Source organism: Urocitellus parryii, chromosome 7 (assembly GCF_045843805.1).
Source record: "Urocitellus parryii isolate mUroPar1 chromosome 7, mUroPar1.hap1, whole genome shotgun sequence".
NCBI classification, from domain to species: Eukaryota; Metazoa; Chordata; class Mammalia; order Rodentia; family Sciuridae; genus Urocitellus; species Urocitellus parryii.
In genome coordinates this window covers 94,653,609-94,679,817 of record NC_135537.1, presented here as the reverse complement: position 1 = coordinate 94,679,817, position 26,209 = coordinate 94,653,609, and the positions used below count along the sequence as shown (strand labels likewise).

The window sequence follows — 26,209 nt, the reverse complement described above, 5'->3', positions numbered from 1 at the left end:
TTAAGTTGGGTGAGCAGTGCCTGGAGAGGGATAAATTCGAAGTCTTGAAAGAAAATGAGAGTGACATTTCTGATAAAGCTCTAAGAGCAGGAAGCCAGGTGTGTGGCATACTTGTTTGATTACAGCATTCTGGTTTTTAGGAATGTCCAAATATGAGGCCACTGGGGTAAGTATCTTGCTGCCAAAATATTTCCTATCTTTTTCCCCATGGGATCAACCTCTTTTCTCATCTAATACACAGTTAGCAGTATCTTCATCCTCCTTAGATCCATTCTTTTAGTCAGTGGAAGATGGTGGCAGAAGCAGTGTATTTTCATTATGAAAACAGCAGTGACAGTAACCTGTTGGAAAATTCAGAATATTTTGGTGTCCAAGAGTAGAACTGATGACTCATTGAGGTATACCTATGTAGGCAGTATCAAATCAATTTTCCACAAGGCTTATAATTTTAGTCTTTTTTTTTTTGCCTTTCTATTTCATGTTCTCCTTCCTGATTGATATGCAATAGTGAATTTGCTTTTTTTTGGAAACTTGTCTAAATAGTCATGATTTATACTCCTTTTTGTAAATTTACATAATGGTTTAATATTTCCTCTTTAATTAAGTGAATTTAGAAATATTTTGACTGAAACATACTCTTTTGGTATGCCTTCTTTTCCTCACAAATATAAACCACTTTCATTCTGTCATATCAACTTTTTGCTACATATGTACTTTGCAAGTATTTTCTCTCACTTTATATTTTAGCTTGGGTACCTGAGTGTTCCTCATCTACAGTATTAAAAATTGGCCTTCACATACATAAATCCATGAAAATAAACAGGAAAGGGTCTTAAAAATTGAGTAATATAGGTCACTTATATAGTTTCACTTTTCACAGTATTCAAATAAGTACCATGCACATTCATTGTAAGAGGATGGATGACCAAGGACAGGCAGAAAGTATAAATAGAGTATTAGTTGGAATAATCCAAAGCTCCATGTAATTGAAAGGGTTTACAGGGTTTCAAGAAAAAAATAAGACTTCCACTCTGTACACAGCTCTGTCCTCTGCTCTGCATCTGGAGACAGTGTATTATGTCATAATTTATTCTATCATAGTCAGTTTTGTGCATAATTAACCTGTCTTGCTACATTCTCCTGGATAAGTGTCCCCTCTCTTCCTTCATCCACTGTGCATGAAATTTAATTTTTTGTGATTCTGTCAAATACTCTGTGCAAGAATAAAAATAAGCTCAATGGAGGATCTAACATCTATGTTGCTATAGTTCTCAGATTCTATGAGGTTTGAATGTTGTAACTTGTTATGACAGCACCATTCTCTCTTGTGCTCTCTCTCTCTCTCTCTCTCTCTCTCTCTCTCTCTCTCTCTCTGTGTGTGTGTGTGTGTGTGTGTGTGTGTACAGTCTCTCTTTATTCTTTTGAAGGCTGTATTAGTACTATAAGAAGGGAAACATTTGTAACCACAGAAAAAATACTAATAGCCATTAAAAGCAGGGATGATTTTCTTCCAGAGTTTCTGAAGGAGTGTGTCTTTGCTAAAATTTGTTATTAATCCTCTATCCTGATAATAAAAACATCCATAACTATAAAAGAATGATTTTTTATTATTTAAGCTGTTATATTTGTGATTATTTCCTTTAGTAGCAATAGGAATCTAGGGATTTTTTGCAAGTTTAATTGACAATGTAACCAAACTGAATCCTCCTAAAGTGGTAGGTATCAAATATAAATACTGGTTATCCAGGTTGTTTATATATATTTGCAAGTTTAATTGAAAGCTGCCTAGCATATTTTCAGAAACAGAATGAGCTTGGTAAGGCAAATTCTTCAGTATTTCATTTATGTATTTATTTAACATCTTAGCTGCTGCTTACTGCAGATGTTACTCTATCTTTTATATAACTTCTCATTACTTATTATTTATAAAATCTTTTGTTCTAAAAAACTTTTTAATATATTTTATTTTTTGCAGTTTTCAAAAGTGTAGGGCTGATTGTGACAAACTTTCTGAAAATGTTTTTATTTTTAAAAATTGGAGGAATTCTTTATTGCTTCTCTCATCTACTTAATTGAGAACAGAAAATTTACAGGTTCATGTTTCTTTCACTTCTTTCACTGAGTGGATGTATTTGTTTCTCTTTGGTGGTCTTGTTTTTTTTTTTGTTTGTTTGTTTGTTTGTTTTGTTTTGTTTCTGAATTATAGATTTTTGAGATTCGAACCAACGTTTTTAATATGGCAAAAGTAAGGTATATAACAAGTAGCTTACTTGTGTCTCTTACTATTTAATTTTTTTTCCCAAAATGAGTTATAACAGAGCTAAAAAAGTTCAAGGTCACCATAAATGAAGTGTGTAAAAATAGAAAAAAATAGACAAAATGGAAAAGTCAAGAAAACATATGCACTTGGGCTTCTGACTAATGTGGTGGATTTCTGGCTGAATGTTTTCTAAAGTGTGCTGTCATTGTGTACATAAAAATTTGAGAGTGAAGACTTAAATTCAGAATGGTCACATAGAACTGTTTTTCATCTCTAATGTGTGTTAGAGTTTTTACCAGGGGTATTAAAGGATCTCTATTCTCCTTATTGGGTAATGTTCAGTGACTTTGAAACCGTTTATGAATTTACTTTCCTGAAAACTTTAAAAATCTGAGAAAAAGTATCTTCTAAAACATGAAACAATCAGTATAAAAGAATACTATATTCTGTTGTTTAAATGGTATCTCAACCTATAAATAGTGATATTAAAAATCTGTACTTAGAAATATGTGCACATAGCAAAGAAAATTTACCAAAAACTACATACCTATTAATATTGCAGCCAAAATGTCACTAATAACATTTTATAATTTCTCAGTATTATCTATTAAATTGTGTATGTGGTGCATTATTGTCAAAGTTTTACCACACTGCCTAAATTTTGTAATATATTAGAAATCTTCTCTTTTTTTGGTACCATTGATTGAACCTAGGTACACTTAAGCACTGAGACAAATCCTGTGCTCCCATGCCCTTTTTATATTTTTATTAGAGACAGTGTTTTGCTGAGTGACTTAGAGCCTTGCTAAGTAGCAGAGGCACTATTTGTCCTTATGATCACCCTGCATCATCCACCCAAGTCATTGGAATTATAGGTGTATACCACCATGGCTAACATATATTAGCAACATTAAGATTGACACTTGTTTCTCTTTGTTTTACTATAACCAATGGTTATTTTGTACAAAAATTATGCAATGTATTTTGGGATGTATAATGTGTACATAAACATTTATAGTACTTACACAAAGTGTACAAGAAAATAAACAGTCTGTGGTAAGGTTTTTATTTTTTATTTAGTAAACTCATATAATATTGGCTCTAATTAAATTGAAATGATAAGATGGGAGTTATAATTTTCTTAGCAACCAGTAAAAATAAAATATAGTGTCATTGAAATACTAGGAAAGAATAAGCTGAGTGGAATAATTATTTGTTTAAAATTATTGATGGCCCCACTCATCCTAATGGTCCAAAATAAGAAATAACTCAAATATTCTTGAATGTTGAAATGAACAATTTGTAGTGCATCCATAAAATACAAAACAGTCATCAATATAAAGGAACACTTTACTGATGCACACATGATTATTGACTCTTACAGCAGCTGTATTTAAATTATATTGCATTATGACAGGCAAAATAAAATTATAATTTTTATAATACATTACAGTACCATCATTCTGGGGAAAACAAAGTTGCATGTAAAAGAAAAAAAATTTTTGGGGGGGGAGCAATGATGTATATACTTTGTGCTTAAAAGCAGTGAAGGTTTTTAACATTCTAATTTGTTAAAACTGTATAATGTATTTCTATGACATTCAAGATTTGTACATATGACCTCACCGAAAAATAAATATACAAGGAGGATGGCTGGCCTATGTTGTGAAATGGGTAGAAGCATAAAAAAATAAAAATGGCATACAATACACAGGTATTAAATCTGGGTAACTGGTAAAATATTTACTTTTTTAAGATACATTTTACATTTGTGTAATAAAACATTCCCATGCTAGTTATTAAGAACCTTTTTGCTCTTTGGGATAGTAGATGAAAAAACTGATTTAGACTTTCCTGAACAAAGCTGATACAAAATGTGTTTACTTTTGAATAACTTCTGAATCTTTACATAAATGCTTTATGTGGTTTTATATGTGCATCATACTTTAATGAAAATTTTAAAAGTTATGTTTCTGAAATAATTATGTTTCTCAGAATACTAGTAACAATTTATGATTTGGTATAAATCTCAAATTGGTTTTCTTTCTATTTTAATATTTTATCATTCTCAAGCATTTATCCATGTTCTAACACTTGGACGTAACTTTATTTATTTAATTCAGCAACCATTTGGTAAACATTATTTTTTATTCACTTTTTCCCACAGTACACAGGATGGAAGTAAGTATCATCAAACACAACACACACACACACACACACACACACACACACACAGACACACACACCAGTGGAGATATATATATATATATATATATATATATATATATATATATATATATATTCACTCGTAAAATATTCACTTTGTGAATATATTTTTTTTTCTTTGAAATGACACCATACTATGTTACGAATTCTGTCATTGAACTTGCAATCCAAAAGCATAAGTCACATTTATTGCTAGGATTATTGGCATGAAGCACAACACATGGCTAAACACATTTTTAAAATAATTTTCTCCAATTAAATTATTTGATAAAATGATGTGGTTCATAATCAAGGCACTTAAAACTGTGCCTGGTGTATTTCCAGTAATTTTTAACTGAGTTGAATTGGCAAAATGAATATCAATTATCCGTGTATGCAAAGGATATCAATAATATAATACAGGCACTCTGGTTTGAATAATTGCCCAATAATAGTCCATATATTTAAGGTTTATTTTCAAGGGTGTTTTATTTAGTGGAAACTTTGCAAAAATAAATCATATTTGGAATTGTTTAGTTCATTGTACAGTATGTACTTGAAAGGAATTGTTGACACCTGGTGCTTCTGTTTGCCATGGGCTTCTGTCATAATGTGCTCACTCACCTCAAACATAAAGGAATAACACCAAGCATTTATCAACAATAATCTCCAGAACTTTGATTTAAAAATAAGATTTTTTTATTTGTTAGATGATTATCACAAGTATATTTCATAGCTAAAAAAAACTCAAAAACAAAAAATACTGAGAAATTGTGTGGCCAAAGTCATGAGCACATATCTATTATGTCTTTGCAACTCATTCATCAAAAGATGTTAATTTAAAGTAGTAGTTTTTTGTTTTTACTACACATGATAATTTATTTCATATCTTTCAAAGACACACATGCCTGTGTTTCTCTCCAGGGATATGGATTACATTGTTTTAATGCAATATTTATTTATTTTTATTTTTGGAAATTAAGGAGCCCTTCAGGTGACTGTACATTTTAGCCAGAACTAGGAACCATTGGTTTATAGTTGAAAACACATTAGCTCTGTGTGGTTTTCTTGTGTGTTGTGTAGAGTTGCCCACTTCAGCCTTGCATGTGGGGGTATATAGAGAATAGATTTGCCATGTTGAAAAAAATCAAAGAATTTATATATATAATCTTCAGTTGTTTAGTCAAACTAGTTGTGGAGGAAATAATTTTTCAGTATACCTATCTTGTTCTCTTGCTTTCATATTAAGAAACTCTCTTATTAAAAATAATATCTAGGGTTATTCTAGGTTAAAAATCATAAGTAGACTATGAACACCAAAAAAAGAGAATAAGCTAAGTTGAAGATACATTGTGTGTTATGCACATTTTTACTATTATTTCATGATGAAAAGTAAAAATGAATCATTTAGCTTTAATTTCAAAACATAGTCCAAATTGATTTACCCAAACTATTCCCTACTAAACACACACACACACACATACACACAAACTTGAATGTTCTAAAAAGTGTTTGAATAGGAAAAAATAGTAAAGGATATGAGGCTTAAAAAAATTGTGCTTCTATAGCATAGGTGTAATTTTTCAGTTTCTTAATTCTTAGAAATTTTTTTATGATTTTTTTTTTGAGTGCTGGGAATTAAACCCAGGGTCTTTTGCATTCAATTGAACTATATCAAGAGCCCTAGAAAAGTTTCATGATTATTGTGACCTGGGGAAAATATGAATTCTTGAGGCAGGCTGTTGTGATTCTAAGTTTAAAACCTGAATAACCTTTTAGTACCTGTGGCATTGTAAAGTTTTATTAATTTAGAATAAACATATATTTTTTTTATCCATTCATCTATTGAAGGGCATCTGGGTTGGTTCCACAGTCTAACAATTGTGAATTGCTAGAAAATGTGACATTTGTACACCATGGAATATTACACAGCACTAAAAAATGACAAAATCATGGATTTTGCAGGGAAATGGATGGCACTAGAGCAGATTATGCTTAGTGAAGCTAGCCAATCCCTAAAAAACAAATACCAAATGTCTTCTTTGATATAATGAGAACAACCAAGAACAGAGCAGGGAGGAAGAGCAGGAAGAAAAGATCAACATTAAACAGATATACTAGGTGGGAGGGAAAGGGAGAGAAAAGGGAAATTGCATGGTAATAGAGGGAGACCCTCATTGTTATACAAAATCACACATAAGAGGTTGTGAGGGGAACGGGTAAATAAACAAGGGGAGAAATGAAATACAATAGATGGGGTAGAGAGAGAAGATGGGAGGGGAGGGGAGGGGGGATAGTAGAGGATAGGAAAGGTAGCACAATACAACAGTTACTAATAGGGCATTATGTAAAAATTTGAATGTGTAACAGATGTGATTCTGCAATCTGTATTTGGGGTAAAAATGGGAGTTCATAACCAACTTGAATCTAATGTATGAAACATGATATGTCAAGAGCTTTGTAATGTTTTGAACAACCAATTAAAAAAATAGAATAAACATAAAACTTATTCTCTGAAAGAAAAGAAAAAAAGCATAAAATGCAAAAATATCTCCAGTTCCATATCCTTTCCTGTATCCCAGCAATTGGCAGTATTCTTTTATAACAGTCCTTATGAAGAGGCAATATCTCTTTGCCAATATGTGAATTTAAAAATATCTATTATATTACACCAAGTAGAAGAGAGAGAATATGCAAATGTACTGGTATTGTGCTTAGATCTAAAGTGTCTTGAATTCTTCCTGTTTTTGTCTTTGTAAACCTCATCATCTTAAGAAGAAGAAGCTCATATTAGGCTTATGAAGGAGAAGAGGTTATGTGGATGAGAATGAAAAGACCAGAGTGGACAGCCATCTCTCTTCCAGAAATAGGGTAACCATGTCAAGTAGCTGAGCTTACACTTGTAAAGTATCTGCTGAAATCAGAATAGCCCAGATAAACCCTGTCCAAATTTGGCTTGCTCATAAACTGCTCATTTGAATCATGAATTAGTTGGCTGGTAGTTTGTGATACTTAACAGCTTTGTAATACTTAATAGCTTAAATACATTTAATAGAAACAGAAAGCCAGAATTTACACATGCTAATTTCAGGTTAACTGCATAGATTTAGGCTTGGAAGAAACACTGAATTTATTTTTCTTGATTTAATGTTGAAAGTCCTATAAAATTATATTGATTAATGCCAAAATTCATGTAGACATGAAAATGTTATTAGTACATTAACTCACAGTATAATCTGCAACAAATATAAACCAGACAACCATAGCTGGATTACTAGGATGAAGGCCCAATGGCAAAACAAACAAAAAAAATTGATCTTTTTGTTCACAACTAAATTTCAGTTTCAAGGTTTTGACAGATATGAAGACATGAGAATACTTTTCCCTGGATTTTTATCATCCTTTGTTTTCTGTCTAATATATGAAAAGGCTACTGACCTTAACAATTTTCAGTTTGGAAGAATGGCCTGCCTCAGGAAACTCTCACCTTATAGCACACTCCTGGGTCTAAAAATACCATTTCTTTCTCATTTGGTTTAAAGGAGAAATATTGTTAAAGAAGACATATTTCCTCACCTCTGATAAGAAAGGAGGGTTTTAGTCATTCAATTATCTGCAGTCCGGGGAATCCCAGCATATCAGATATACACTTGTGATGTGACAGCCAGCCATTTGCCACATGTGGCTAATGAGTTCTTGGAATGTGGTTGATCTTCATTGAGAAGTATTAGAAGTGGAAAGAAGTGTGAGATTTGAAAAATTAATGAAAAATACATGAAGTTAGCTAACAATTTTCATTGTTTCTATATTGGAATGATAAAATTATGAATATTTGGGTTAAATTATAAAAAATTTACTTGGAAGTTATAATCATGATTTTATTATATAATGTAATGTTTAATTATTTTATAACTTAAATTATTATAAAGTACCAATTATTTGTAATAACCTATAAGTTATAAGAATTTATAGGAATTTATTTATACGTTCTTATAATTATTTATTTTATTTGTTTTCCTTACAAACTCTAAAAGTTCATTTACACATATATTTATCATTTTATTTCTTCCAACTATGATGCTGTAGAAGATTGTCTACTTTTTATAAAATCTAGTTGCTTCAAAATTTCTGAACATGAGCTGGGCATGTTGTTGCATACCTGTAATGCTGGTGAATCAGGATACTAAAGAAAGTTAATCATAAGCTTAGGGACAGCCTCAAACACTTAGTGAGATTCTGGCAAAAAATAAATAAATAAATTTTGAAAACAACTGGAGATGTTCCTCAGTAATGCATCCCTGGGTTATATCTCTGGAACAAAAACAAACAAACAAACAAAAAGCCTTATTTAGCCAGAGTATGGAGGTTATGAAATCCAAAAATGTAAAGTAATTCTCGCTCTATTATTTGCATTTGTGAATCAGTCATTGGTATTACTGTCATTGATAATTGATATAAAATTATATTCAACATTAAATACTTATATCCCCTTTTATGGCCAGGTTTTCTTGCACATAGAAAGCTCTGTCTGAGAAGGAGTATAATTAACATTTTGTTATTTTTGGGTCCTACAGCCTGAATTGAAATTATTCCCCTTACACTCAGAGGCAGAGGGGTCTAAGCATGATATTTTTTCTATTCAGTTAAAAATTATAAAATAAAAATGATTGAGGTGATAATTATTGAATCAGAGGAAAAAACAAGGAATAGAGGTAAGGCTTCAAAATCTGGGAAACAATTCATCTCTGTCTCAGGCAAATCTCTTGATACATCTCCAGGTTTTTGGATGCCTGAATGGCTCTGTAATGGGCCCTTTCCTTCTGACTTTCAGGGTCTAGAGTATTTAAAAATAAGAAGTCTTCAGGACTGGGCATTATAAAATAAAAACAAATGGGCTGAGTAAAAGTATTCATAACTAATTGTGAAAACTGCACTTTCCTGAGGTCACCTTTGTAATATTTTAACCCTAGTCTAAATTTGATAGAGCTCAATATACTGCCATGTCTGTCCCATGGGGTTGACAGTCAGGATTCTACTTTTTGTCCTCTGTATAGTGACCTCTGTCTGGCCTGAAACCAGCTCTGTACTTTCTTACCTACACCCCTTCAGAGTGGTTGTTAAATACAGGATCAGGACATGAGAATTTTGACTCATATAAATAATTCATATTTGAGAGGAGTTGTGGTAAAAGGAGTTTTCATTTTCTCTTTTTTTTATTAGGGGGCACCCACTTTTTTAAGTGCATCTTCCAATGTAGGCAAGCATGATTTTCCTAAATGCCATATTTTCTCTGCTATATATTATGAAGTATTGTTCCCTGGAACTTTTCAAATTACACAGAGTTTTAATTCATCTTTTCTCTTAGCTTTGTATGGAATTTTGAAAAGTGAGTGTGTCTGTGCATTTGAGTGGTTGTACTTTTACATGAGAGGAACATGTGGTTTTAACTTGAAACTCTTTAAAAAGTATTTGTACCTAATGTCAGGTGTGAAGATGCAAGTTCATAATCTCAGCATTTTAATAGGCTGAAGTGAGAGAATTAATATATTGAGAACAAAAAATATAAAGAGGAGGTGAATGTTGCTCAGTGTGTAGGCACTGCTGAGTTTAATCCTTGATATTAAAATTAAAAAAAATCTTTGAACTTTTGTTTATTTATCTTTCATAAGCATAGACAGCAAGTTTAGGTCCCTCTTAAGAAAGTTTAGAGTATGGTGTCTCTTCAGTATCTGCCATATCTTTGAGTGGCTCTGGGGTAAAAATTACATGAAGCTGACCCAAGGTCTCCACAGGTTCCATGTTCATTGAATTACCTAGAGAATGCTAACCTGTGTGTAATCCTCTCTTCCTACAGAGAAGCTTGTGGTCAGAGAATGGAACACCTTGTTGGACTAGCTGGATACTCTAGATACTCTAGAGATTACAGGAATATCCTTTATAGGTTTCGTCTAAATAGTTCAGATATTGGAATATTAATATTATTTTCCCCAAATGTTAGGTTCAGCTCCCCAGAAACACATTACTGCTCAGATCTATTGATTCTGTAACTGAAAAGAAAGGGAAATTTGATTTTTATCCTCCTTTTTCTTTCTCATGCAGGGAAGATTGAGTATAAGGGGCCAGAATTTGAAATGAGAATAAGCTGTAGCAAGGATTTAGAAAAAAAAAATCCTAGTGTTTTTGTGCACACGTCTTCAAGGAAAAACAGTATATGTTAATTGGAAGACATAATGTAATACCTCAAGTTTGGGGTGGTAACTAAATATTTAAATAAATAGGATGGTGGATTTAGCATGTCTCACTTAGGCTAATATTTTTATTACCTATAAAATGCAATTTATCACTAATATTTGAAAGATTAAGAAAAGTTGCCAAAGAGAAAATATACAGGCAAATTTCAAATAAAATTGTATTCAAACTAAGGTAATTTTTGAGCCTGAAAAAGAACATCATTGAAGGTTAAGTAAGATCTTAGTTGTATCTGTGGCTATAATTTTCATTGCTATGGAGCTATTTCTAGAATGTCATATTGGAAAAAATTAAGAGATAGTTAATAAGCAGCTTTTGTTTTTCTAAATCTACTTTGCAATACTTCAAATTCATCAAATATAAGATATGGATGCATCCAAAATCTTAGGCTGTCAAGGGTTTCTTTTTAGAAGAAATAGCAAATAAATAAGGTGAGATGAAAATGGACCAAAGGAAGTTAGAGCATTCATATTTTTCTGGGCATATTATAACATGCCAGTAATCACAACAACCTGGAGGTTGAGGAAGTAAGATCAAAGCTGAAGCTTAGTGTAGCAACTTAGTGAGAGACTGTCTCAAAAAATAAAAAATAAAAATAAAAGGCCTAGAATATATCTTAGTTGCACAACAACCCTGTACCAAAAAAAATCAAAATTCCAAATGAAGTATCCTTTTCCCTGAAGACAATGAATACTTTGGAGTTTTAAGAAAATTCTGTGTATGTTGGTTTGGGCTGCCATGAGATGGCTCAGTATTCTAAGAGTTTCATATAAAGGAAATTATCTAAAGAATACCAACCTGTTTTTTTTTAAACAAATATTTTGTTCTTACCACTGAATGTAAGTGTTCAATTAAATATTATTTTATGTAAAACAATGGGAATATTCAGAATGAGTATCTGAATCAGCATATTTAAAATAGTTAGGATCTTCTAAATCATATTGGGAAAGGGGCTCTTCTATTGCACAACATAAAAATTGGAGGTAATATCTTCAACCACTTATTTCTTAAAATGGCCTATATAGTGTCCCATTTTCCTCTGACATTTTTTTATATTCTATGCACGGTTTCAATTTTCAACTTCCATATTTAAATAATTTATCTCAAGCTGGTATACATAACTGTGTTTTTTTATCAGAATAAATAACTTGAGTGAGTAAATGTAGAGACCCCTAATTTATAGGAAATTGATTATAAATATGAATATCGTTCTATTCTGGGGCTTGAAACTGGCACTTCATTTAGTAAAATTTGATAGGAGAGAACACCAAACTTGTGGGATCTGTACTAGATGGTATCAGAACTGAATTATTGGACTACTAGTTGTTGAAATATTGGTTGTTGAGCAAGTTTGCACATTTGGTATCAAAAGTGGTTGCAGAGTCACGAAAGGTGGCACAAACCTGTAATCATAGTGATGTGGAAAGATGAGGTAGTAAGAAAGTAAATATGATTCAAGACTCAGTAATTCAGAGACCCTAAACAACATTGTAAGCCCATTTATCACAATAAAAAAAAAATCAAAACTTCTTGAAATGCATTTCAGGGGTAGAGTGCCCCTGGATTAAATCTCTAAATTAAAAAAAAAATGCTGTTTCAGAAAAAAGGCATCACAGATCAGAATGTTAAACTAAATTCATGTATGTGTTTGTTCACTAGTGATAATTGAGACCCTGGTGAAAGGAGTATTTCCAAGCTGTCAGAGAGGCATTTAGGGTGCAAGAACCGTTCAGAATTTTTTTCTTAACTGCTTATTATTCTCTCACTTTCTACATTGAAATGAGCCAAGTGAGGATACAGTTTCACAGTAAGAGTGGTTTTACAATTCTGGGAATGGTAAACCTGACATGTCAGTTTCCTTATGAACTGAGAGAGTAACAGTCTATTCACTCAATTTGCTTTTTTATTTTTATTTTTTGTTATAACTTTGTGCCATGTGATTCAAGTTCACCCCAGTATCTAAGTGTTTTGGAATAGTTTGATAGTTAAAAATTTTATTCTTTTGTTTTAGAAGTGAGTTGTGATTTTGTAAAAGTAATTTTTTAAAATACAGTATAGATTTATGTTATATTTAAATAATGAGAAGATAGAAAACTTTGGTGATAAACATTCAAATAATTATGTGGACTGTTGAAAGTTTTTGTGTGTCTTTAGTGATCTCTTTATGTCTTCTACACACTAAGGTGACCACTCTCATATGAGTATAGTTATTACTTACAATTTTGCTATGCATATCTCAAGTATCATTGATTTGTTTCGTTGTGCTTCTTTTGAATATTCAATAACTAATTGCAACTATTATTTATCCTTTGGAATTTTGTTGGATTTTCTCCCACTTTTTTTGCTTCATTGATTTGCTTTACATGTGGTGCTCCCTGGGTTGTATTATAACAAAATTATCCACCAATTTTACTTCTTAAATTGAATTATTGGGGCTGGGGATATAGCTCAGTTGGTAGAGTGCTTGCCTTTCATGCAAAAGGCCTTGGGATCAATCCCAGGCACCACAAAAAACGTATCTTATTGAATGGTTGATATCACTACCATTTGTGAAACCCACCTCTTTTAACTCTCATTAAAATTTCTATGAAATTAAATACTATGTCATTAATCTTATGATTTATGTATTATGTATTTCTTCATTTTTATTTCAGGAACCATTGACATTAAGGGATGTGGTCATTGAATTTTCTGAAGAGGAATGGAAATTCCTGGACCCTTCTCAGCAGACTTTATATGGAGATGTGATGTTAGAGATCTGTGAAAACCTACTCTTTATTGGTAAGCCTAAATTTCATTCAGAATTTTTAATTCAAAATGAATATTTATTTTTCTAACTTTATAGAGTATCTTATGGTAGATTTTATTCTGCATTAAAAAGTTTGTTTCTTGTTTTTAGTACAAAGATTGGTAATTTGTTTATGTAGAAAAGAAAATATTAAAGATTATTTTTTCTTTTTATGTTTAACTTATCTTTTCTAAGTAGTGCTCACAATGTAGAGAATGAAAATGGTTTCAAAGTATTTTAGTGTTTTTGTCTAGAAAAAAAATGTTTAAGAAAATAATTTTGTAGACTCTTATAGGATATTTTCTCTTTCTTTTTTTCCTAATGAGGATAACATTAAAAAGACTTCTTTAGTTTCCAAGAAAATAACAAAACGTGACATATTGCATCAAAAAATATTGATGTCTCTATGTAATCTTTGGTCACCATTTGATCTCCAATGAAATAACCTTGGGATTTGAAGAGAAAAGTGACAGTAGACATATCAAATTGGGTAGAAATCAATGAAGCAAAGAATACAGATAAGAGGTGCAAAATAAAAGAGGAATTCACATTTAAAAATGTTAATTGATAAGCTAAAATCTGACAGGAAATATTTTTTTCAAGCCTAGATTTGTTTCAGTTGCAATCATTAAAGAGCATTTCATGCTCTCCATTTACTATGCATATCAATTATTTAAGCTCCTTTGCTCCTTCTTGTTCTTCAGTGATCTCCCTAGATTTAAATTAACAAAATATTGTAGGAAAATCAAAAGAGCAGGGGCTGGGGATGTGGCTCAAGTTGTAGCGTGGTTTCCTGCAGCCTGGGTTCGATCCTCCGCACCACATACAACAAAGATGTTGTGTCTGCCGAAAAAAAAAAATTGAAATTCTCTCCCTCTCCCTCTCCCTCTCACTCCTCTCCCTGTCTCTCTCTTCCTCTCTACCTCTCTTCCTCTCTCCCTGTCTCCCTCTCTCTCCCTCTCTCTCTCTCCCTCTCCCTGTCTCTCTTTAAAAAAAAGGAAAATCAAAAGAAGACACAGACAAGAGACAGGAAATGTGACATAGTACAGAGAGGCCAAACTGCCAAGCTTTATTTATATCAACAGGTTAATTTAGGTCATTGACATCACTAGTACATACTGTTCATTTTATTACTAGGCAAGTTACAAACTTAGAAACATTATGCAGCTTATTTCTCAGTTATATACTAAGTTGCAATGTGCAGTGTTAGGAGTTTTATGTAGCTCTCAAGAAAGTCCATTTTATAAACTTACTGTTTTGTGGACAGGTTTAGGCTCAGTGAAATATTGTGCTTGTAAAAAACAGAGTTTCTTTATTCCAAGGAGTTGTGTGCCAGAGATTATGTTTGAGGCTGATAACATTCTAGTGCAGAGCCTTTTCAAACAGGGCACTGCCATAGCAGCTTGACATTGCACATATATTTAATTACTTGACTAGTTCCTAGGGAAAATTGCAGGGCATTCTAAGGCAGGGAAACAAAGTCCTGTTACCCTAGGGAGTTTTCTCACCAGAGGAATGCTTCTCTACATATTTCCACAGTCAGAATCCCTACAAATTATTCCACAATGACTGTGAGGATATGCATAACCTGGCGTTTATTTGCATTTGGGGGGTCCCTAGAAAATCTGCTCATTTCCAAATATCTCCAGGTTAAACCATTGTAAGATATTAATATTACAGGAGAGTTTCTTTAATATAATTTAAATATTTATTCATTCAAATTTTTCTCATCAGAACTTTATATGAATGCTTATATTGAATATTCTGTGAAGTTTTTCTGCCATGTAATGAATAGCAGTATTTCACAATACCTGCTCCTAGTGGTTATGTAAGTATAGCTGATCAATGTGGTTTAAAGAAGAATTTTCAGGGCTGGGGCTGTAGTTTAATGTCAGAGGGCTTGCCTCACACATGTGAGGCATTGTGTTTTATCTTTAGCACTACCTAAAAATAAATGAATAAAATAAATGCATTCTATCCATCTATAGCTACAAAAAAAAATAAAGGAAAGATTTCTATTGTAATACAATTATTCATATTATTGTAGGTAACATTTCTCTAATTCTTGTGTCTTTCTTGAATTTCACTCTTTAGAGAGCTTTAGTGTTCATTATGTTTTATCACATTAGAGATACTCTGTTTTATATCTATATGTAATAATTGAATAGAAATTATTATGACTTGTCACTTTAGGACAACATTAGGTAAAATTAAACTGCACGTGACCCATATGCTAATTTTCAATCAAGTTTTCTATGCTTTTACTTTTATGTATAAATATTACCTCTGTTTCATATATAATTGTATATAGTGCCTTGATTATTTACTCTGCTTTTGTGCTTAATCATGTAATGTATCTAAATTTTGTTTATACACACACACACACACACACACACACACACAAACAGCAGATTGAACTCAGAGGTTCTTATAATATTGAGCTACATCATCACCCCTTTTGACTTTTAGTTTAAAATAGACTCTTGCTAAGTGGCTAAAGTTGGAATTGTATTTCCATGTCTGAGCCTTCCAAGTAGCTAGAATTAATGACATATTCATCATCTCTCCATATATGCATCTGTTCTTTTGTCTAGGAGTAAGACTTGAGCTTTTTAAAGGTACCATGAAGATGTTTACAATTATTTTATCTTTTATATATTTGTCAAATTTGTAATTGTGGTCAAAACTTTGCTGAACTTATTGTCTCATATATTTTAAATTTACTGGTCAGTTCTGTTCATTCAATTTTTTTGTAACTTTTTTTTTCTAGAAAATTTGTATCACATTTTTTCTTCAAACAAGTACTCCTTTGTCTTACTTTTTCATCCCTAATGCCATTCCTTTTGGTCTGTATATTTGGCTACAGTAAATATCTCAGAAGTAGAATTACCTGGTATTTGTTTTATTTTATTTTTTATTTTTTTTTGGGGGGGAGGTGAATTACTATTTTACTTAACATACTCTCCTGAATGTTGATCATTGTAGATATTATATAATTTATTATATTTGAAAAGATTTCTTACTTTTTCATTCCAAATTGCCTTCATATAGTCATCTGAAATGATATTTGATTGGGTTGCCACATTGTTCTCTTTTGAATGTTGTTTAATGAGAATAGGTCTGTAAATATATTTTGACCATCAAGTTGAGGGCTAATTGATATACTTTCAATTTTATTACCCATTGCTTTCTCACTTAACCTCATTCCATTGAATATTGTAGCTTTTATTATTTTATATCAGGAAGTACTTTTAATTTTTTTTTATTATGTGTAGTTATTGATGTACCAAGAATATTCCAAAGAATTGTCCAAATAACTTATTTTGTTTACACAAAAATAATATTGATTGTTTGGTATTACATAGTCTTCTTAGATTTTTTTGGGGTGCTACTGGCACTTTTTTTTAGAACAGGTGCTTAACCACTGAGCCACATCAACAGCTCTTTTTGGGGAAGGGTACTGGGGATTGACCTCAGGGGCACTTGTCCACTGAGCTGCATCTCAAGCCCCATTTTTTAATTTTACATAGAATCATGGTCTCCTTCATTTGCTTAGCACCTTGCTGTTGATGAGGCTGGCTTTGAACTAACAATCCTGCTGTTTCAGTCTCCCAACCTGCTTGAATTACAGTTGTATATTATTGTGCCCAGCTGGCAGCTGTTTTTATATATTATTTTGTGACAGTGCCTAGGTAAGTTGCTTAGGGCCTTGCTTAATTGCTGAATTTGGATTTAAACTCCTATTCATAAATTTTGAATATCACTTTCACTTTTGCTTTCTAACTTATTATTTTATGTTATAAAGCAACTTCAATATTTTAACATATTTAACATTTGTTTTGTATTTTTAACCTGATCTCTTTGGAACAATATTCCATACACTATAAAGAAGATTGCCTCTGTAAACCTAATTAGTTTTTAATGCTTTTTGAAGTTTTTTTCATTTTCTGAGTACTAATGCAATGATATATATATATTTTTTTAATTTGCATCAACTGGGGATTGATTTATCCTACTATTACTGTGTTGCTTTTTATGCTGTTGAATTTTTTCTGTGATTTCTTTCTATATATAAAAAATATGATTGAAGTTACAAATATTTCTACTATGATTGTATTCCAGGATTAGTCATATTTATCTTTATATGATATTCTATTTTGTCTCTCATTTATATAATTATTATCACCTTTGCAATTTTGAATGTAATATTTGTTATATCTTTGTTTTTAGTCTTTTTGTGACCTTATATCTTAAGCAAACATTCTGTAGATTTGCATCTGACATAGTTAATATATTTTTAGGTTTAATCTTGTTAATCACATTGTTTTCTGATCATTTTTTTTCAAATTAGTTTATTTCTACTTAAATTCCTGATGAGAAAGAACTTACTTCTGTAGATTTCAAATTTTGTTGATTTTTTAATAAATTTTTCTACTATGAAAAAACTGCCTTAATTTGTATTTCATAGATTTTATGGTGATTATTATATTTTATTACCTTCAATATTTATTTTATCATTACTTTGGAATTATAGAAAAGTACATATGATCTCACTGAGGTGCTTAGTGCCTCACCATTGCTGAGTCTGTCTTTGAATTCATGGTGTTCCTGCATGAGTCTCCCCAGATACTGGGATTACAGTCATGTACCACATCTTCCAGCAGTACCTGTGTATTTAAATTAATTCTAGCCTTTGAAATATTTTCTTCCTCAAATTTCTAATTTATGAGACTGTGTGCATGTGTTTGTGTGTGTGTGTGTGTGTGTGTGTGTGTGTGTGCGCGCACTGCTGGGGACTAAGCCCATCCTTTTGCATGTGAGGCAAGAATTCAAACATGTGAGCTGTGTCCCCAGCCTGAGACATTGTTTTTAAAAAAATATTTTTAGTATATAATTTCTAACTTTTCTGTTGCTATTTTTTCTATTTTTTAAAATTTTCTACATTGATATTTAGTTTATTAAATACATTTCAGGTGGTTTTCTGGCATTAGTTAGATAATTAACAACATCAATTTTTGAAATCTCAATTACTAGTATTACATTGTTTGCTTGAGTTGATTATACTTTTTATTGTGTGGGCTATTATTTTCATTGGGATTTTTCTATTTAAAATCTGTTCAACTAGATCATGATAGTCATTTTGGAAAATATTTGCAAGTTACAAAGTAAACAAAACAGGTGATGTGCAATGATATATAAATTTAATTCCATATAACTGGAAAGCTGAGACAGTGGAATGCCAGTTTAAAATAAATTTCAGCATCTTTTTGATAAACTGTCTTTAAAAAAAGTATATAGATATAGATATAAAAATATAGAAATAGATATAGAAATATAGAAATGCTTGTGGATCTAGTTTGGTGATAGAATACCCCTGTGTTCTCTTATGAAATAATCTCCCCAAAGATAAAATATAAATAAACAAATAAGAGATATTCATTTCCTGAAATATTTAAGTCACAGGTGGAATCTGAATATGTTGAAGTGAAGGGCTATGATTTGACATTGTTGTAGTAATATTAGACAGTTTGCATTTTGTCTTCATCTGTGATGCTATAATTTCTTAAGATAATTTTCAAAGTTCTCAAGGCTTTTGTCATCATGTTGTAGTAAATTCTATATATTTCTTGAGTAATAATATCCTTGAATCATACTGTTCTGTGGCTATTCCCCCTCACTTTGATAAAGTTTTATATAATTGCAGAGTTATTCGCCATAGTAAGTGAAAAAACTTCCTATTATTTTTTAGGTATGTCTTCTAATCAAAACCAAGAATTTTCAGGAGAGCAAGAAATACAATATTTTTTGCAAAACTTGAAAAAGCAAAGGTATGGAAAGCAGGACAGTTAATACTTGGTTTTAAACAAGAAATTGAAATTGAAAGAGAGGGAAATTAATAAAATTTGTCTTAATGAATGGAAAAAAACATGAAATTTATTTATTCACAAAATTACAAGTTCATCAGGTTATATTATTACAAACATCTCAGAAGACTGCTCAACTAGTGCTATTCAGTTTTCTTTGGTTAAAACTTTAAATTACATTATTGTAATTGTAAAATTTTTACTACTCAGTATTTTTTGTAAAACCACTTGCAATACACAATATTTTAAATTGCAAAAAACATGTATCAAATTACATTTACACAATGTTTACAGGGCATTATGAAGCTGTATCTTAAAAATACCTTTAGAAAAATAAAGACTCAACCAGTTTGCTCAGCTTTAGAAATAGGATTAGAATAGAAATAGGCATTTTAATTTAAAAAAAAAACTCAAAAAGTTATAAAATGTTTTTAGTCAGTTATGTTTTAAAAATTTTTAATAATCTTTACATAAGCACAGGATAGAGAAAAGTGTACAGATCATTATTTTAAAGTTGCAGCATTCTAATCTGTCTTTTTTTATAAAGTAATAAAAAGATTTTCTACACAGTATAGACAGATTGTCTAATTTAAACACATGCATAGTATTTCTACTTAAAAGAAATACATGCTGATTAAGTAAATGCTGAAACAAGTCTTACTAAGACATTTCTGTTGAAAAGAACAATTCAGTAGTTAAATGTGCTTACAGGGAAAGTTTGGTAGGTATTGCGTTTAAATGCAATAGTAATTAAGCAAAAGAGAAGAAGAAGATAAGCAGTTAAATCTTCCTGAAACACATCAAATAAGCATACAGCTCATCTATCATGTATGACAATCAAAACACAGGAAAATTTCAGGAACTTCTAGCACAGTCTCCCAGAAAACCCACAGCCCAAATGGCTTGCAGGAATGCATCACACCCCAAAAGCAGACATGAGGGTCTTGTGAGAATTGTGGAAGGCTTCTGACACTTTTCTGGGCTCATGCTAAGAGGTAGAAAACATGCCTGGGACAGAAGTAGTAGGGACGGTGTGGGGCAAATGAAGAACAATGAAGGGCATAAGCTAATAATTGTAAAACTCTTTGAGAAAAGTAAAGCAGCCACAGTGGTGAGGTAAGACCACCTTTGAATGAGAAATGGCTTACTATGAAACTTCTCCTCTGTAAGAAAAAAAAAAAAGATCTATAATATCTTTGTCATTTCATGATTCTGTCTATCATTGCAGAAGCCCACTTTTGTAGACCCTTCTCCATGAAACTTGATTTGAGTCAAAGGTGCTTGTAAATAATTATTTATAATTTTAATTCAACTTGAAGCAGTCTTTGTGTAGTTACCAATGTATTTATGGCTCATAAGTTAGCATAATAACTCCATGTCATGGGACATCAAGCATCCCACCTGAGTAATTTCTTTTTTAGAAGGTGATGTGCCATCTGAAAAAAATATATATCTGAAATAATTAGTAAATGAATATAAGACCAGGCAAGAACTTATGTTAAAACAGGTAAAACATAGATTCCCTAGACCACATAAGTTCTGAAAAATAATTTCTAGATAATTTTTCCAGTTCTTTACTTAAGGGAGTGTGCATCACAGTAGGAATAAGATTTCAAAAGGAAGAGTATTTCTTGAGACAGGTTGATTCGCATTCTGACATGTCTCACCATCTCTGTGATGCTATGTGGCTCCAATGGATGATACAATTTCCAGTGCCATGCTGAATTTAGACAAAACTCGGTAGTATATAACATGTACTGGATAGTCTTAAACTAGCTGGATTTCAACTGTGAGTTCTCAGATACCAGATTTTTTTTCCCTAAAGGCTTCCATGCTTTTTAAAAAAAATTTCATGCAGTTTATGGATATCTTTCAGCAGCTCCATCTGACATGCACTGCTTCATCTTTCATATTAACCAGGATTTTGACAAGACTCCCAGTGAATATCCCAAAAGATCTTTGGATTTTGTGGTTTTGGGTGGAATGGAAAAAACTTTCCAAGTGTGAGAAACAGAGACTTCCTGGATCCTATACGTGTCCCTAGTGAACTAAATCCTGTTGCCATTAGATTTTTCTGAGGCCCTAGCACTACTCATCTGTGCATCTCAAGGAATATGTTTTCAACAAATCAAAAGTATTCTCTAATTTATTTCAGTAAGCTAGTTACATAGAAAGAATTTTAAAAACACCCTCAGTGATAGATATTTTTGTTGGAATGTTGAGCATCTCAGCTCACATGGAGTTTGCTCTTTGGCTTAATGAAGAATGCTCTGGCACATCAGGGCCATGATTATGTCCCAGTGCCTGCAGGATTCCCAGCAAATTAAAACTAGACAATAGTGTGTTGGAGGCAAGGTGGAACTCTAGGGATGTGGGGCATTGACTAAGCTGGAGAGAGACAACAACACAAATGGCAGTACAAATTTGAGGACCTGTGTGTGCTTTTAAATATATTTGCACAGCATTTTTAAATTATACCCTTCCTCTAAAAAATGAAAAATTTGCTATGGAGTCTATTTCATGCTTTTTAGTCACTGGAATAATTAAAAATGCACCATTGAGTAAATATCTACAAATATTTCTTTAGACAAGATAGAAGAAGAAGAAGAAAAAAAAATTTCTGAGTTTTATTAGTTTGTCTGACTGTTACTTTACAAAAATGATGAAATGAAGAGTTTCTCCTTGTGGCAATGCATGGAATTATAATGAATGTGAGAGTATTTGTACTTACCTAATATTGCTTAATTTAAAAGTAGACGTAGATACTCAGAGAGACCTATATTTATGATAAATCTTTTAGGACCTGTAGACAGTCTCTACCCTAGGTAATTAGCAATATAATAGATTTGGTGTAAAACAATGTAAATTTGGGGTAAGTAATTAAAATTTTCTTTTTTTTTAAATCCTAGAAATCACCCATATCATCGTTTAAAAGAGCTTTACAATGAGAAAAGTGTAAAATTTTTTAATCCATACCCAAAATTTATTTGTTCAAGCTTTTATAATCAAGAGACAAATTACAGATATAAGGTATGTGAAAGCATTTTTAATAAAACTACAAGAATTCCTGAACTCCAGAAAATTAATATTGGTGGGAAGCTCTACAAATTAAAAAAATATGTAAAATCATTTAAAAATTCCTCAATTCTTTATCAGAGCAGTGATAAATCCTCCATAAGTAAAGAATGTAAAAAATATTTTACTCAAATTCTATTTGTTACTAAAAACAATAGGTTTTACAATGGAGATAAACCTTACAAATTGAAGAAATGTGAAAATGTCTTTAAGTGTTTTTCAAACCTCTTTAAACACTACAGTAATCATACTGGAGAGAAAATCTGTAAATATAAAAAAAGTGTCAATGCTTTTAATCAAAAATCACACCTTACTGAACACCAGAAACTTCATACAGGAGAAAAGTTATACAAATGTGAAGAATGTGGCAAAGCTTTTTATCAAAGATCACACCTTACTGGACACCAGAGACTTCATACTGGAGAAAAGCCAAACAAATGTAAAGAATGTGGCAAGGCTTTTAATCCAAAATTACACCTTATTGAACACCAAAGACTTCATATTGGAAAAAAGCCAAACAAATGTAAAGAATGTGGCAAAGCTTTTAATCAAAAATCTTGCCTTACTCAACACCAGAGAATTCATACTGGAGAAAAGCCATACAAATGTAAATGTGGCAACACTTTTAATCAAAAATCAAAACTTACTCAACACCAGAGAATTCATACTGGAAAAAAGCCATACAAATGTAAAGAATGTGGCAAAGCTTTTAATCAAAAATCACACCTGACTGAACACCAGAGACGTCACACTGGAGAAAAGCCATACAAATGCAAAGAATGTGGCAAAGCTTTTAATAAAAAATCACACCTTACTGAACATCAGAGACTCCATACTGGAGAAAAGCCATACAAATGTAAGGAATGTGGTAAAGCTTTTAATCAAAAATCAAAACTTACTCAACACCAGAGACTTCATACTGGAGAAATGCCATACAAATGCAAAGAATGTGGCAAAGCTTTTAATACAAAATCACACCTTCTTCGACACCAGAAAATTCATACTGGAGAAAAGCCATACAAATGTAAAGAATGTGGCAAAGCTTTTAATCGAAAATCACACCTGACTGAACACCAGAGACGTCATACTGGAGAAAAGCCATACAAATGCAAAGAATGTGGCAAAGCTTTTAATAAAAAATCACACCTTACTGAACATCAGAGACTTCATACTGGAGAAAAGCCATACAAATGTAAAGAATGTGGCAAAACTTTTAATCAAAAATCAAAACTTACTCAACACCAGAGACTTCATACTGGAGAAATGCTATTCAAATGTGAAGAATGTGGCAAAGCTTTTAATCAAAAATCACAACTTGCTAGACACCAGAAAGTTCATACTGGAGAAAAGCCATACAAATGCAAAGAATGTGGCAAAGCTTTTAATAGAAAATCACACCTTATTCGACACCAGAAAACTCATACTGGAGAAAAGCCATACAAATGCAAAGAATGTGGCAAAGCTTTTAATACAAAATCACACCTTCTTCGACACCAGAAAATTCATACTGGAGAAAAGCCATACAAATGTAAAGAATGTGGCAAAGCTTTTAATCGAAAATCACACCTGACTGAACACCAGAGACGTCATACTGGAGAAAAGCCATACAAATGCAAAGAATGTGGCAAAGCTTTTAATAAAAAATCACACCTTACTGAACATCAGAGACTTCATACTGGAGAAAAGCCATACAAATGTAAAGAATGTGGCAAAACTTTTAATCAAAAATCAAAACTTACTCAACACCAGAGACTTCATACTGGAGAAATGCTATTCAAATGTGAAGAATGTGGCAAAGCTTTTAATCAAAAATCACAACTTGCTAGACACCAGAAAGTTCATACTGGAGAAAAGCCATACAAATGCAAAGAATGTAGCAAAGCTTTTAATACAAAATCACACCTTATTCGACACCAGAAAACTCATACTGGAGAAAAGCCATACAAATGCAAAGAATGTGGCAAAGCTTTTAATACAAAATCACACCTTATTCGACACCAGAAAATTCATACTGGAGAAAAGCCATACAAATGTAAAGAATGTGGCAAAGCTTTTAATCGAAAATCACACCTGACTGAACACCAGAGACGTCATACTGGAGAAAAGCCATACAAATGCAAAGAATGTGGCAAAGCTTTTAATAAAAAATCACACCTTACTGAACACCAGAAACTTCATACTGGAGAAAAGCCATACAAATGTAAAGAATGTGGCAAAACTTTTAATCAAAAATCAAAACTTACTCAACACCAGAGACTTCATACTGGAGAAATGCCATACAAATGTGAAGAATGTGGCAAAGCTTTTAATCAAAAATCACAACTTACTAGACACCAGAAAATTCATACTGGAGAGAAGCCATATAAATGTAAAGCATGTGAAAAAGCTTTTAATCGAAAATCCCACCTGACTGAACACCAGAGACTTCATACTGGAGAAAAGCCATACAAATGTAAAGAATGTGGCAAAGCTTTTAATCAAAAATCAAAACTTACTCAACACCAGAGACTTCATACTGGAGAAAAGCCATACAAATGTAAAGAATGTGAAAAAGCTTTTAATCGAAAATCACACCTTACTGAACACCAGAGACTTCATACAGGAGAAAAGCTATACAAATGTGAAGAATGTGGCAAAGCTTTTTATCAAAGATCACACCTTACTGGACACCAGAGACTTCATACTGGAGAAAAGCCATAAAAATGTAAAGAATGTGCAAAGCTTTTAATAAAAAATCACACCTGACTGAACACCAGAGAATTCTTACTGGAGAAAAGCCATACAAATGCAATGAATGTGGCAAAGCTTTTAATACAATATCATGCTTTACTCAACACCAGAGACTTCATACAGGAGAAAAGCCATACAAATGTAAAGAATGTGGCAAAGCTTTTAATCGAAAATCTTGCCTTACTCAACACCAGAGAATTCATACTGGAGAAAAGCCATACAAATGTAAAGAATGTGCAAAGCTTTTAATAAAAAATCACACCTGACTGAACACCAGAGAATTCTTACTGGAGAAAAGCCATACAAATGTAAAGAATGTGGCAAAGCTTTTAATCGAAAGTCACAACTTACTCGACACCAGAGAGTTCATACTGGAGAAAGGGCATACAAATGTGAAGAAAAGTGGCAAAGTTTTTAATAAAAAATCATGCCTTAATCAACACCAGAGAATTCATACTGGAGAAAATCCATAGAAATATAAAGATTGTGGCAAAGCTTTTAATCAAAAAATCACACCTTACTGGACACCGGAGGCTTCATAGTGGAGAAATGGCATACAAATGTAAAGAATGTGGCAAAGCTTTAATCAAAAATCATGCCTTACTCAATACCAGAGGATTGATACTTGGGAGAAACCATACAAATATCTATAATGTAGCAAAGCTTCTAATTGAAGGTCACTCCTTAGTCAACACCAGAGACTTCTTATGGGAGAAAAGCCGTACAAATTTGGAGAATGTGGCAAAGCCTAATCAAATATAACCTATTTGACACAAGAGAATTAATACTAGGAAAAGGCCATACAAGTTTAAAGAATGTGGCAAAGCTCTTTATCAAAGATCACACATTTCTCAACACCAGAAAATTCATCCTGGGGAGAAACTATACAAATGCAAAGAATGTGGCAAAGCTATTCTATTAGGAAAAGTATTGTTGTTCACCAAATATTCATACTGGATAAGAGCCATGTAAGTGTTAAGAATGTGGCATATTTTAAGTATGCTTCAAGTGTTAACAAGAAACAGATCATTCATACTT

At 32.0% G+C, this 26,209-nt stretch overlaps 1 protein-coding gene across 1 annotated transcript; it reads left to right on the top strand.

Annotated features, from left to right (window-relative positions):
- Positions 1-142: 142 nt before the first annotated feature.
- On the top strand, positions 143-25,589 carry LOC144256058 (uncharacterized). The gene is given in 6 exon segments (XM_077801216.1): positions 143-166; positions 13,369-13,495; positions 20,393-20,397; positions 22,700-25,154; positions 25,157-25,405; positions 25,408-25,589. Coding segments are annotated over 6 exon segments (3,042 nt in total).
- Positions 25,590-26,209: the final 620 nt, after the last annotated feature.